Source organism: Myotis davidii, unplaced genomic scaffold (assembly GCF_000327345.1).
Source record: "Myotis davidii unplaced genomic scaffold, ASM32734v1 scaffold75, whole genome shotgun sequence".
NCBI classification, from domain to species: domain Eukaryota; kingdom Metazoa; phylum Chordata; class Mammalia; order Chiroptera; family Vespertilionidae; genus Myotis; species Myotis davidii.
The window spans coordinates 125079-138049 of NW_006286977.1; the positions used below are offsets into that span (position 1 = coordinate 125079).

General features: G+C 46.4%; 2 protein-coding genes across 5 annotated transcripts in view; both read right to left on the reverse strand.

Annotated features, from left to right (window-relative positions):
- Positions 1 to 12971, reverse strand: part of LOC102774843 (guanine nucleotide-binding protein G(s) subunit alpha isoforms short) — a 78570-nt gene that overhangs the window by 50680 nt on the left and 14919 nt on the right. For 3 of the 4 annotated variants that reach the window (XM_006758824.2, XM_006758823.2, XM_015560729.1), the window contains exon 1: positions 12572 to 12651. The exons of the other annotated variant lie outside the window; for it this stretch is intronic. In XM_006758824.2, coding sequence (XP_006758887.2) covers positions 12572 to 12608 — 37 coding nt within the window. In that variant the 5' untranslated portion in view covers positions 12609 to 12651. Of the gene's footprint in view, positions 1 to 12571; positions 12652 to 12971 lie in introns of those variants that run through there. 4 annotated transcript variants of the gene reach the window in all.
- LOC107182306 (protein ALEX-like) overlaps positions 12901 to 12971 on the reverse strand; it is a 3663-nt gene continuing 3592 nt past the window's right edge. Inside the window, exon 4 of the mRNA XM_015560723.1 lies at positions 12901 to 12938. Within this exon, the coding sequence (XP_015416209.1) occupies positions 12901 to 12938 (38 nt within the window). The remainder of the gene's footprint in view (positions 12939 to 12971) is intronic.

Consider the following 12971-nt stretch of genomic DNA (forward strand, 5'->3'; position numbering starts at 1 on the left):
AATTTCAAGAGAAAAAAACAGGAAAGCAAGAAATAAATGAGGGAATTCCTTAGGGGGCTGGTTTCTGTTTCCCCATTTCTGTGCTGAGTGGACCTCCGGGGGGCAGGGGGCACAGCCCCTCTTCTCCACCAAAGGCAGACTGACTGATGGTCTTTTTCCAGACCCTGTGTCCTGGGAGAATGAAAGATAGGCTCCCAATTTTGAGCCCATCTTAGTACCTGAAGTCAGACCCTACCTCTGGGGAATGAAGGTTTTAGGGCTGAGGGAGGGAGGGAGGGAGAGAGAGGGGGGCCTGTGTACCTAAGAGTCAGGATAAGATGCCTGCATGTGTGCCTGCTGAGTGAGGAGTAGGGGGCTCTGTCCAGAACGCCCTTCCTCAAGCCTGTTCACCTGCTCACCTGGGCCATTACCTCTTTATGCAAAAAGCTGACCACAAACCTCACACATTTAAGCCCCTGCACTAACCACGGCAGGATTATCACAAAATGGAGCATTGTCAACAAGTTTAAGAACTGGCTTTTCTGGATGTCACTTGGCAAATTCTTGATGAGAGGGCTAGACTCAACCAGGTCCCAGGAATGAGAACTCCTAACATCTAAGCCAGTGCTCTCTTTCCACCATCCTAGACCCTCAGGAAAAGTTGGGGCTCCCCACCCCATCCCCCCACTAGGGCAACGTAGGAAGATAGCAAGGAATAATCACCATAAGCTCACCCCATGCCAAATAGCCCGGATATAAGTGATTTCCTAAGACCAGCCCAGAATGACTGGATCCCATCAGGAAAACTTCCAAAGGCCCCCATGTGGAAAGGGGAACCCTCTTTCAAGTGTCCATCTTAAAACCTGTCCTGGCCATTGGTGTGCAAAGCAAAAGTGACCCACTATGCTTCCCTTGTAGCTGCTAAAAGGGAAGAAATGAAGTCACATAAATGTTTAGTGGTGAATAGCTATTCGTTTTCTCACAACCTGCCTTTCAAAATCTTCCCCTAGCGTTTGCCATTTGTTTGGGGATTGGCCCGGAGCCTTCTGAACATTTCCTTGGAAGGATGCACTGGGTCCCAGACAAAATGTCGAAATCAACTCTCAGTAAACACCCCTCGGGGAATTTCGAGGATTCTGCAATAAGGAGTTATTAGTTGGAGGAAACTCTGCTTAGCTGAACTTGGAACATTTTAAAACATATTTCTAATTTCACACATCTAATACACAATCAAACTACCTGCCGTAAAAAAAACCAATAGTAAAAGCTAAAGTGTTTAAATTCATAATAGATGTCTGGAGTGTAGTAGGTCCCCCCCCCCCCTTAGATTTTGCAATTAACTTAAAGGCCATAAATTCTAAATTCTCCAAGAAAAAAAAAGTTTAAAAATAAATTAAATCTCTGATGAATCTGTAACATCTGAAGGCTTTATGAAAAGACCAGATGGGGACAAAAAATGTAATGTTTTAGGCTCAAAATATAATGAAGAAGCAATCAAGTCTTCTTCCATAATGATTGCTTGGGAGAGAGCCTGGGTAGGTGCACGTTGAGGGGTTAGACCAGTGGTTCTCAACCTTCTGGCCCTTTAAATACAGTTCCTCATGTTGTGACTCCAACCATAAAATTATTTTCGTTGCTACTTCATAACTGTAATGTTGCTACTGTTATGAATCATCATGTAAATATCTGATATGCTGGATGGTCTTAGGCGACCCTGTGAAAGGGTCGTTCGACCGCCAAAGGGGTCTCGACCCACAGGTTGAGAACCGCTGGGTTAGACAATGTTTAAAAGTGAAATCATGACTTAGTCCAATTATTCTAAGGTACCTGCCCTACAAATGGGGAGGTGTCCCCCATCCTATCAAAGACCAAGTGCAAGACTCCTGGTCAGGAAATGTCCTTGGCATAACTGTTTTATTCCTGAAAGCTCTAATGTTGCCTTTCTCAGTACAGTCACCATCAGGCAACCCTTCCACTTCCCCTCCCATCCCACGCCTGCAAGGTAACTTCCTGCCTTGAGAAAGCCATTGCTCAGGGTTATGGTCACCTCCATGCAGTGGGCTGGCTCCCTATGGGCCTGGGACCAAGGAGACTCAGCTGATGGGGCCTACAACCGTGTTGCTGGTATATACACATGGCCCCTATAAGCCTCCATCGGTGTCTGTGGGACTCACACAGGGTGGGCCCCGCTGCCAGCTGACCTGTTCCTAGTCCTTACAACCTTGGCACCTTTCTCCATGATGCAGAGTGAATGAATTCAGCGCACAGAGCGGGGACCGCAGCCTGCTACAGACCCCGCTCTCTGGAGCCCTAAAAGGTCAATGTGATCACCAGAGCTTAAAATCTACTTCAGCCCTACTGTGTCCTGACCCACGGATTAGCTACAGGGTTGTCTCAGTTATTCAGTCTTAGACCAATTCATTATTTGTTTCCTAGGACTGTGGTCGGCAAACTGGCTCGCGAGCCACACGCAGCTCTTTGGCCCCTTGAGTGTGGCTCTTCCTAAGTCTTAGGAGTACCCTAATTAAGTTCATAACAATGTACCTACCTATATAGTTTAAGTTTAAAAAATTTGGCTCTCAAAAGAAATTTCAATCGTCGTACTGTTGATATTTGGCTCTGTTGACCAATCAGTTTGTCGACCACTGCCCTAGGATAATTTCCTTTTCTATCCTACTTTGGATCATCTGGGTCACCTTCTTTTCTGAGATTTCTGGAAATTACTTCTACCCAGGATCACCAACACTAGAACAATGGTTCTCAACCTTCCTAATGCCGCAACCCTTTAATACAATTCCTCATGTTGTGGTGACCACCAACCATAAAATTATTTTCATTGCTACTTCATAACTGTAATTTTGCTACTGTTATGAATCGTAATATAAATATCTGATATGCAGGATGTATTTTCATTGTTACAAATTGAACATAATTAAAGCATAGTGATTAATCACAAAAACAATATGTAATTATATATGTGTTTTCTGATGGTCTTAGGTGGCCCCTATGAAAGGGTCATTCGACCCCCAAAGGGGTCGCAACCCACAGGTTGAGAACCGCTGCACTAGAATAAAGGCTTCATGCTGGTTACTGTACTAACCTCAACAACCTTTCCTCTGAAGATGACTTTTCCTTTTTAAGGGGTTCGAAGTATGACATGTATGATTGCTACCTTTCCCAGAATTCAGTATTGATAATGTTAGGGCAGTAGCTGTCAACTGCAGATGATTTTGACCTCCAGGGGATATTTGGCAATGATTAGAGAGTTTTGGTGATCACGCTGTGTATTTAGTGGGGGTAGGTTTCGTGTGTGCACACATGTGCATGCATGTACACACGCACGTGTGCACGTGTAGGTGTGCACGCACATGTGCATGTGTGCCTGCATATGAACACGTGTGCATATTTTGCATGCTCGTGTGTATGTGAATATGGGTTCATGCGCACATGTGCATATTTGTGCTTGTGTCCATATATGTGCATGCATGTGTTCACATGTGTGCAGTGCATGCATGCATGTACTTTTGTGTGCTTATTTATGTGCATGCAAATATGCATGCACGTTTGTGTGTATACATTTGTGTGTCCATATGTGTGTGTGCTCATGTGCATGTGGGTAGATGTACATATTTGTGTCCATGCATGTGCATGCACATGTGTACGCGTGTCCATATGTGTGAATGCATATGTGCACGCAGTGGGCACAGCCACATGTGTGTGCATATGTTGTGTGCTCATGTGTATATGTGCATGTGAATATGTGTGCATATTTGTGTGTATCTGTGTGTATGTGTACACATCTACATATTTGTGTGTCCATGTGTGAGTGTGCATATGCAGGCACATGTATATGCGTGCATATTGTGTGCTCATGTGTGTGGGTGTGTGAATATGTACACACATTTGTGTGCGTGCACTTGTATGTCTCCATATGTGTATATGTGCACGTGTGCACACATATATTTGTGTCCATACATGTGTGTGTACATGTGTCCGTATGTGAGTGTGTGCATGTGGGCACGTGCATATCTCATGTGCATGTGAATGTGTGCACTTGTATGTGTCCATATGAATGTGCATATGTGCATGTTTGTGTGTCCATGTATGTGCATGTGCACATGTGTATGTGTGTCCATGTGTGCCTATGCATGCACACGTGGGCATGGGCACATGTGTGCCCTATGTAGATATGCGCATGTGAATATGTGTGTGTGCATGGGCGTGTGTGCACATACTTGAGTGCCTATGTGTGCACACATGGGCATGTGCACATGTGTATATATGCATGTGTGTTTGTACTTCTGTGTGCACAGGTGTGCATATTTGTGCATGTGCTTGTGTGTATATGAATCTATGAGTGAGTGCATGTGTGCACATGCGCATATTTTGTGTGCTCATGTGTATATGTGCACGTGAATGTGTGCATATGCATACATGTGTGTATTCACACATATCTGTTCATATGTATGTGTGCATGCACACGTGGGCATGTGTATATGTGCGTGCATATATGCATGTGTATGTGTGTTCGTTTTGTGTGTGCTTGCATGTGCACATTTGTGTGTGCCTGTGTGAGTGCATCTGTCTGTGCACATGTGTGTATATGTGTGCATGTGTTCTGTGTGCACAAATGTGTGTGTGCATATGTGCACGAGTATTCGTATTTTGTGTGTATATATTTGTGTGCTCGTGTGTATATTTGTGTATGCATGCATGTGCATATATTGTGTGCACACATACATGTGTTTGTGCATACATTGCACATTTGTGTGCGCTCATGTGTGTGTGCATGTGTATGTGTGCTCGTGTTGCATCTAGTGGGTGGAGGTCAGGGATGCTGCTAAATGCCCTATAGTGCATAGGATTGGCCCCATGATTAAATGTGGGGGAGCCGCTGTGGAGGGCCTCTTTGTCAGACAGAGCCCTCCCAATGCTACCAAAATCCCAGCAGAGCCAGCCAAAAGGGAGGAATCATAGCTTAAAAAGAAAAGGCTGGGTCTGACTAAAGTTTGGGGGCTATGAAACTTCAGCTTTGTCCTGGGGGTCATGTGGGTGAACCTCATGTGAAGTGGGACCCTTGCTGGCTCCTCCCCTCCATTCTCATTCCTACCATAGCTGTGACAGGTCTCCTCTACCTTATCCCACCTCACCATCTAGTGGCCACCTGCAATATCAACTCACAGTCACCATTTCTGGGCCCTTGGAGGGTTGGTCACTCAAAAAGTCACACCTGAGGTGGGCAGTGGGCTGGAGGACCCTGCAGGGGGCGGTGTGATTTTATGCATAAGCTAAGTAAGCATCTTGTAGGCCTAAAGACCTATACAGAGAATGGCTGCAAGGAATTAAGATGGACACTTTCTAAGATTTCAGAAGCCCACGAAGGCCCCAAAACTCAAGGTGCAAATGACAAATAAACTTTGACGTTGGGACCCCACAGGGCTTCTGCTTAGGTCCTTAGGACACGCAGGAGTAGCATCTATAAGCATAGGTAAGAAAATGGCACCCACTTAAGAGGATGTGTTCAGACGGTCAAGTAATGTAAGCACCTATACCTTCCTAAGTGATTCTATTTCTGACAGGTTGGTGGTTTTTGTTTGTTTGTTTTCAATTGGACCCATCAGCTACTTTTATAGCTAAAGAAGTTGAGGCCCAGGCATGTGGTCCCAGAGGTTGGGGTGCTGGCATGGACACCTGCTGAGAGCAGGCCCCTCGTTTCGTTTCTTGTGGCAGAGTGCTGGCTAGCAGCCCTTCCTGGTCCTGGGCCACATCACAGGGTGTGACTTCAGTTTTTGTGCGTCAGTCATCCTAAACCTTAGTCCTTTCGGAAATCCCACAGCTGCAAACTTACCTGGATGAGGTGCCCTGTTAAAAAAAATCTTTACAGTCATTTGCATATCAGCAGGCAGTGTGATGAGAGGCAGGAGTGTTCAAATAGGACAGAGGAGAGAGGTGATGTGGTCTTTTGACTGAGGGGAGAAGCAAGAGCTGGATAATTTAACAGAGGCTCTCACTGCCCAAGTTCATAGTTCCTTCTAAAAATCCACTCTCAGCATGACGCCCAACCTGTGAGAGCTTAACTGTGGGTACAAGACATTTCCTTCCCATTATCAACTCATTAAAGGAAGTTTAAGATGCCGACTTTGTCCCACACACGAAATGTGTGTGACAACGTCGGAAATGCTGACTGACTCATCATAAATTCAGGATCAGATAACAATGGGTACCTTTTTACCTCTCTCCTCGCCCCAAATTGAATCATTAAGAAACATTTACTGAAAGCTAATGTTTAACTTCTGTGGGCAGAACTCCATGAGTCGAAATGCTCACGAACTCTCCTGAGGTTTAACAAATTACTCTGCAATGCAATTTGGGATTTTCGCTCTAAGTGAGTAAAACGAGCCACCCTCCCTTAATTGTCACTGCTCTGTCACAGATCAGTTACCTAACATCCCTCCCTTATGTCAGCCCCCAGTAGCTGCCTGTGCACAACAGCTCGGATCATCCTAACTAGATGATCGGAGCCCAGAGAACCCTGTCTCCACTGAGCGTGATGGTCAACCACACTTCATAGTCCAACATTGCATTCTCGTGTTGTTCCCTACCTTCTTCTTGGCGGTCTCCTCCTCTTCCATTCGCAAGGGCTGGCCTTTCCCACCATGTGGCTGTCCGGAAGGAAACTGGAAACTAAAGACAATCTTTTTTTTCTTTTTTTTGCATGTGTAATAAGCACAGAACAATCTGCACTCAGGTCCCAGGGCTCAACCCCCACACTGACTTGATTTGTAGACAGGGTCTAGTACAGAGGTGGCAGGGGACCGGGTCCGGGTGACAAGTCAAAAAAGCTCTCTCATCCTTTCTCGGCCACACTGCTCACCTGAGAGTGGCTTCACACAATCATCAATTTGGTAAGGTGTCACCTGTCTACTGCTTGGGCTCACCTTTGTTTACAAAAAGTGTCCAAAGAGTGTATCTGAAACTGAGGGGCAGAACAAGTGGGTACCTGGACTCTTCAAACTTAGAAGTGATCAGTCTCATGGGAATACAGAAAACAAAACAAAAACCTCACTGAGAGCAAAAGAGTTGAAAAGGAGAAGTATATTTCTAAAGATGCTGGTTGCCATTCACTGGGCACTTCCCTGTGCAGGCCCTGGGTTGGGGACACCTCTCGAGGCTCCTCTCATTCTCTAAAGAGTAACTTTTCTCACTCTCTGGTAACTTCCCTTCTAGTCTCTGGCCTTCTTTTTAGAGGAATGAAGGGAAATGACATCTCCTCCCTGTCCGGAGGCTGGCAGGCCAGTGCAGCTGGGGCCTCTCGCTTGCCTTCCTCACTCTCCTGAAGGCCTCTTAGGGCCGGTGGACTGCATCTTCAGCAGGGCAGGCGCGGTCCATTCCTCTCACTCCCTGAAAAGACCAGCATCTCCTGCCCAGGGTGACCACAGGCCAGAATAGGGCTCTGATGGGATGAAGACCCTTTCCATCTAATTCAATGAAATCTGTTAAGGTGGGTGTTAGCAGGGCCAGTGTCTCAGAGTCCTTGTTACTGGAGGGCCGCCAGGGCTGGAGAGGGTTAATTAGACTGACTAATACAATTAGTTCTCTCCTGGACCACCTGTTTCCATTGATGGTGGGGACCCTGTTGTATCAACTGACCCTGCCCTTTGTTTTGAAAAGTGCTGCATCACCTGATAAATTTGATTTTAAAATAGACAACTGTCAGGTTAATTTCACATTCCACTGGGACCCGGGAAAACCCCACTTGGCCCCTGGTGAAAGAAACCAAGAAGCACAGAGACCAATTTTCATTGGCTCGCACATGCTTCCTAAAAGTCACCTGATGCAAAGACATTTTAAGAAGCGTAATATTGCTGGGGGTGAGGGGTTTGTTTTATTTGGTGGGGAAATCAATTCTAAAAGGAAGAGGCATGGCCAGTGTGGAGAATTTCAAATCTAGTCAATTAGTTTATCTTCCTAAAAAGAAATTTATTTTCTTGCTTAATACCGACCTTCCTGCATAAAAATCAAAGGTGATTTCTAAGATTATGCACTGACTCTCACTAAGCAGGAATTAGCCCTTACTAAGAGGAAGAAATACTTTTTAAAAAATCACTCCAAAGGACTCTGAGCAACAGTTATTTTAATAGGGTCATTAGATCCAAAGCAGGCTTCTAAATAGTCTATTATACCAGAACACTAAAAATGTAAGGAAGAATGCATAAAAACAACCCCATTTTAAAATTATTATTATTATTAGTGGAAACCTTAGTCAGTGGGAAAGCTTTAGATCCTGAAGAAAACCACAGGGGGATTTTAAAAAGAGTCAGAAGAAAACCTGCATTTAAAAGAAAAAGAAAAAAAAAGCCCAACAGATGAGCTAAGACTGCAGTGTTGGCTGATGAGCTAAAGCAAATGGTGGAAACTAGATCTCACCATAGCAATGACAGGTGTCTCTGGAATGGGGGAGCTCTCGTTTCACATACACTCCATGGACATTTATAACCAGGAATCTGTCAGGCTTTGGCTGTAAATCAGAAAGCAGAAGACTGCTGGTCACCTGTCATCTGACAAGGGATTTTAAGAGCACACAGTACACTTGCAATCATGCTGTACATTTAATAATGCGATACAGCTACTGCCACGTTGTTGGATAAGCATGGATTCCTTCACTTACCTTGCAGTCCTTGAGCAAAAGTCCCTGACATTCAATCTCTGATTTGCCTATGAAATGGGGTCCTAGCGTGTTTTTATTGCCCAAGGCTGTTTCAAAGGACAAATGTGACTCCATGAAAGGCTTTTTAAAAAAATACAATGAGAATGTGTTGTCATTATGCAGAATCATTGCTATTACTGGTTACTAAGAACTCCAGGGCCATTGTGTATCCTCTTCTGTGGGGTCAGGAGGGGACACACAAAACAGCTTCATACCAGTTTTTCATGGTATATAATGTGGATGAATTATAAAACCTAACATACCTATATAGAAAAAACACACATTTTTGTTTGAGAGAAATCTAGGGGAAATTGGATTTTAAAACACAGGAAAGAACTTCGGCCTTTGAGAAGCACGAACTACTATAGAGAGACAGAGGAGGGAAAATAATAAAAGTCTTGCTTAATTCTAACAGTGTTGTCGCCAGATAGGCCATATCCTCTCCATGGCACCAAACAGCTCAATGGAGCATTTTGAATACAGAAAAATGGGTGTATTGAGAAAAAAAAAAAAAGGCCTCCTACAAGATGGCTGCAATGCAGCACTGTTGCACCTGGTGGCTGGTACCATAAATAAGTCATCAATTAATTGAGACTCACTGTATAAATAAAGCATCATGGCAGAATGGCCATTAGTACATAGAGCGTTTTGTCTGCACAATTTTAATAAATACAGCAGCTACTAAGAAATTCTAATATAGCAGCCCCTTCAATTCCTAAGACATGAGGAAATTTAGGTTCCAAAAAATGGTAAAGCCACCAAAATTATCCAAAAGGGCAACAGAAACATGGAAACAGTCTATTATTGGCTAGTGTTGAATTAAAAAAAGCTTCAACACTTTAGATATTCTAGTCATGTCATTGATTCTTTCTACCTACCTACTTACCTACCTACCTATCTTTTCTCCTTTAAGGTTCCCTGAATACAGCAGAGGGAACATAGTCAATAATATGGTAATAACTTTGTATGGTGATAGATGGTTACTAGGTTTTTTGTGATGATCACTCTGTAAGGGATATAAGTGTCAAATCACTATGTAGCAGAACTGGAATTAATATAGTATGTCAGCTATAGTTTTTTAAAAATCCCTGTAATGTTAAGCTGTTCGGGCAATAAAAACACAGAGGGGTACATATATACAAATGCACACACACATTTTTAAAGCCACAGATGAATCTGCGTGTCACAAATTCAGAGCCACATCAAAGGATGGTCATTTGTTCTGCATGTTCAGTGGCAGGAAGATGGATGTCTTGTTTTATGTGTTAGGAATAGAATGTTAGTAAAAGGCTTGTTCTAAATGTAAGGCCTCATTCTCCCTACTCTCCCCCTCCCCAGTGAGTAACTCAGACCCAGATGGGGTACCTCTCTTGGCACTTGGGCAAAATGAAACCTGGTCAGAAACCATAAGCCTGGCTCTCTGATTTAGGGTCATGCTACCTGTGGCTGAGGTGGGTCTGCTGGACCACCACCCTGGAAGCAGAGCCAGGATGATGGCAAATTTCCTGTGATTAAGGTTAACATGCCGCCTGCCCCCCAATACAAATCAAGGGAACTTCTAATATTCTGAAGACTCTGCCTCAGACATAGACCATTTGCTACTGGATTGATGTTTGCATCATCTATGGTATAAGCCTCCAGTGCTGATTCGAGTGGACTGTGCTCCTGGCTCTGCACCCTCCCTCCCCCATTCAAATAGACATTTCACAAATTAGGCAACTGAGGCCCCAGAAGGCAAGGGATACTGCCCACTAGGGCCAAGTGCACACTGTAACTGACTCTCCTGTCTTGACCCAATTGTGTCTCCCTTCCCCATCATGGGTTTGCTCCCCAGAGCGATGCTTGGAATATTGAAATGGGACTATTGTGGCAAAACCAGCTGTTTGCAGGAAAACAGGGTATTGTCATTGGAGGCTCAGTGGCTTTGGTGCAGTGGAACATCAGAAATTTAAGCTCCCTCTCCTCCATGTTCTTGGGGAAATGATGATGTCATTATCTCTGTGGGTGGGCAGCAATGACCATCACATTCAACACTGTGATTTGTGAGAGATGCACATCACAACAGCATACAGCCACGTCCGTAACGTCATTAATTAAAACCAGGACACATTATAAAATACTTAGCAAACGTTTAGCAAAGCCTGAGAAATGGTGATCGTTAAATCCCTTGAAAGGTCTTAGAGAATAAAATAAAGAAATTCACTTTGGAATTTTCATTTAAGCCACACATTCAGACCATTGCTAATTACTGCTGTGATTAACTGTGGCACAAAGGGTCAATGCTCCAGGTTTGAGCTAAAGGAGGCTGAGGAGGCAAAGGGGGTGGAGACTGGGAGGGGCCAGGAAGGATTTGAAAATAAGGGAGGGGTCTTGTTGTGGTGGGAGGTGTGGGGCCCCCACCCCAAAGCAAAGGGGCAGGCAGAGGGCCCCGAAAGATACCCTTCTAATATGATTATGAACACAAGACCTTTTTAATTTTTTTTCATCACCAGCCCACTTGCAGAGGATCTTACCTTTGAGCCTCTTTGCCCCCAGCTAAAGCTGCCTGAAAAGATTCACATGCAGACATTTACAGATTTCACAAGTCATAGTCAATGTTATCACATTTTGTCCAAACACTTAAAATACACTCGGAACATTTTAAAAAATGATTTATTTTAATTGCATTTTAAACACGACTGCAGTCCACTCCCAACGCACCCCTCTTTTAACTAAGCCCCTCCTACTGCATGAGTGTGAAAGTGTAAATGATTGGCTTACCTCGGGCTCGTCCGTAGGGGGGGGGAAATTATTTCATGTTTTTAAAAGCCACGCCCCCGCCCCTCGGAACCAACCCCGTGTGGTTTGGATCCAGACTTGCCTAGAGCAGGTTGGTGTGCTTTCCCCTCCCCCACCCCACCCTCCCCCCACCAGGTGAGCCGAGTGTGTGCAGAATACCGAACTTATGTGTGCAGCCCCTGACGCCCCAGATACCTGAGTGGTTTTTTCAACCGTAAAGGCGGGAGGGTTTGGCGAGCGAACGAGAAGAGAGGAAACGCTTAGCGCAAAGGGAAAAAAGAGAGAAAGACATATAGAAAAAAAGGTTATGGAGGCCATCAGGGGGCGGCCCCCTTCCCCTGCGCGAGGTGCCCAACACATTACCAAGATGTCCCACAGCCTGCTCTGCATTTTCCGTGCCGCCCGCTGCAGAGCGCCAGCTCACAGGTACCACCAGGGAGTGCGGACGCGGAAAGTTTTTGCCCGCGCCATGGCGCACAACACAAGACAGCCCATTCCCCGTACAAGTACACAGTCGGCGGGTGAATTGGGGGTGCCAGGGATGGGAACTGGGGAACACTGGAGCGCAGATCATGCACAGGCGGACACAATATGGACACCAACACACACCAACGACAAGCTGTCTGAGTCCAAGCAGCCGTGCCAGGCGAGGCGGGGCGCGCCTTTCCCAACGACCCCATCCCACCACGGCCACAAACAGCTTAGCCGGGGAACCCCGAGGCCCCTCCCCGGCAGTTCCTGGCTCACCTGAGGCCCCCGCCTTTCTTGCCGTCCCCCACCCCAGGATTTGGGGTCGTCCTATGGTCGCTGGCCCTATCGCCTCTGGCGCTGGTTTGTCCAGCTGGAAACGACCCCCAGTGTTGTACACCACCTCTTTCTCCCTGGAGGGCATATACTCCGGCCACCCCAGCCCACCCGAGGCCTCCCCCAGCCCCCCACTCCCGGGGCAAAGTTAGGGCCCTCGCTGGAACTTCCTAGCAGGCTCTTCTGGCCTTTGCCCAGAAACCCTCCTCCCGCCGCTAGGCCCTGCGCCCCACGGGCAACCCTTCCACCCCTTCCCGGGTCCCGGGCGGCCCTGCTCCCCACGGGCAGAGTCCGCCGCGTTACCTAGAAGCAGCAGGCGGTGCGTACACGTGTAACCCATCTTCTCCTCCTGTAGCTGCCTGTCGATGAGCTGGCTGCGCTTCCTCTGCTCGCGCATCTGGAAGCGCTGCTCCTGGGTTTCCAGGCACATCGGTCTGCAAGTCTCCACCATAGGAATCGTCGTGACCTTGGGACTGTGCGGGACTCTGAACTCGTCGTTCTCAGGTTGGCCGAAGCAGCTCTCGAAGGCCCGATCGAAGAAGTTGCGGAACAAGTTACGCTTCGGCTTTGGTCTGGTGCGATTTCGCTTCGGCCGGCAGCAGACGTAGCATCCGAAGGTCCTCTCGTCGGACTCATCGCTGCTGCTGCCCGATCCGTCGTCGTGGCCGCGCTCGGACCGGGCCCGCCAGGCATACGCGCGAGC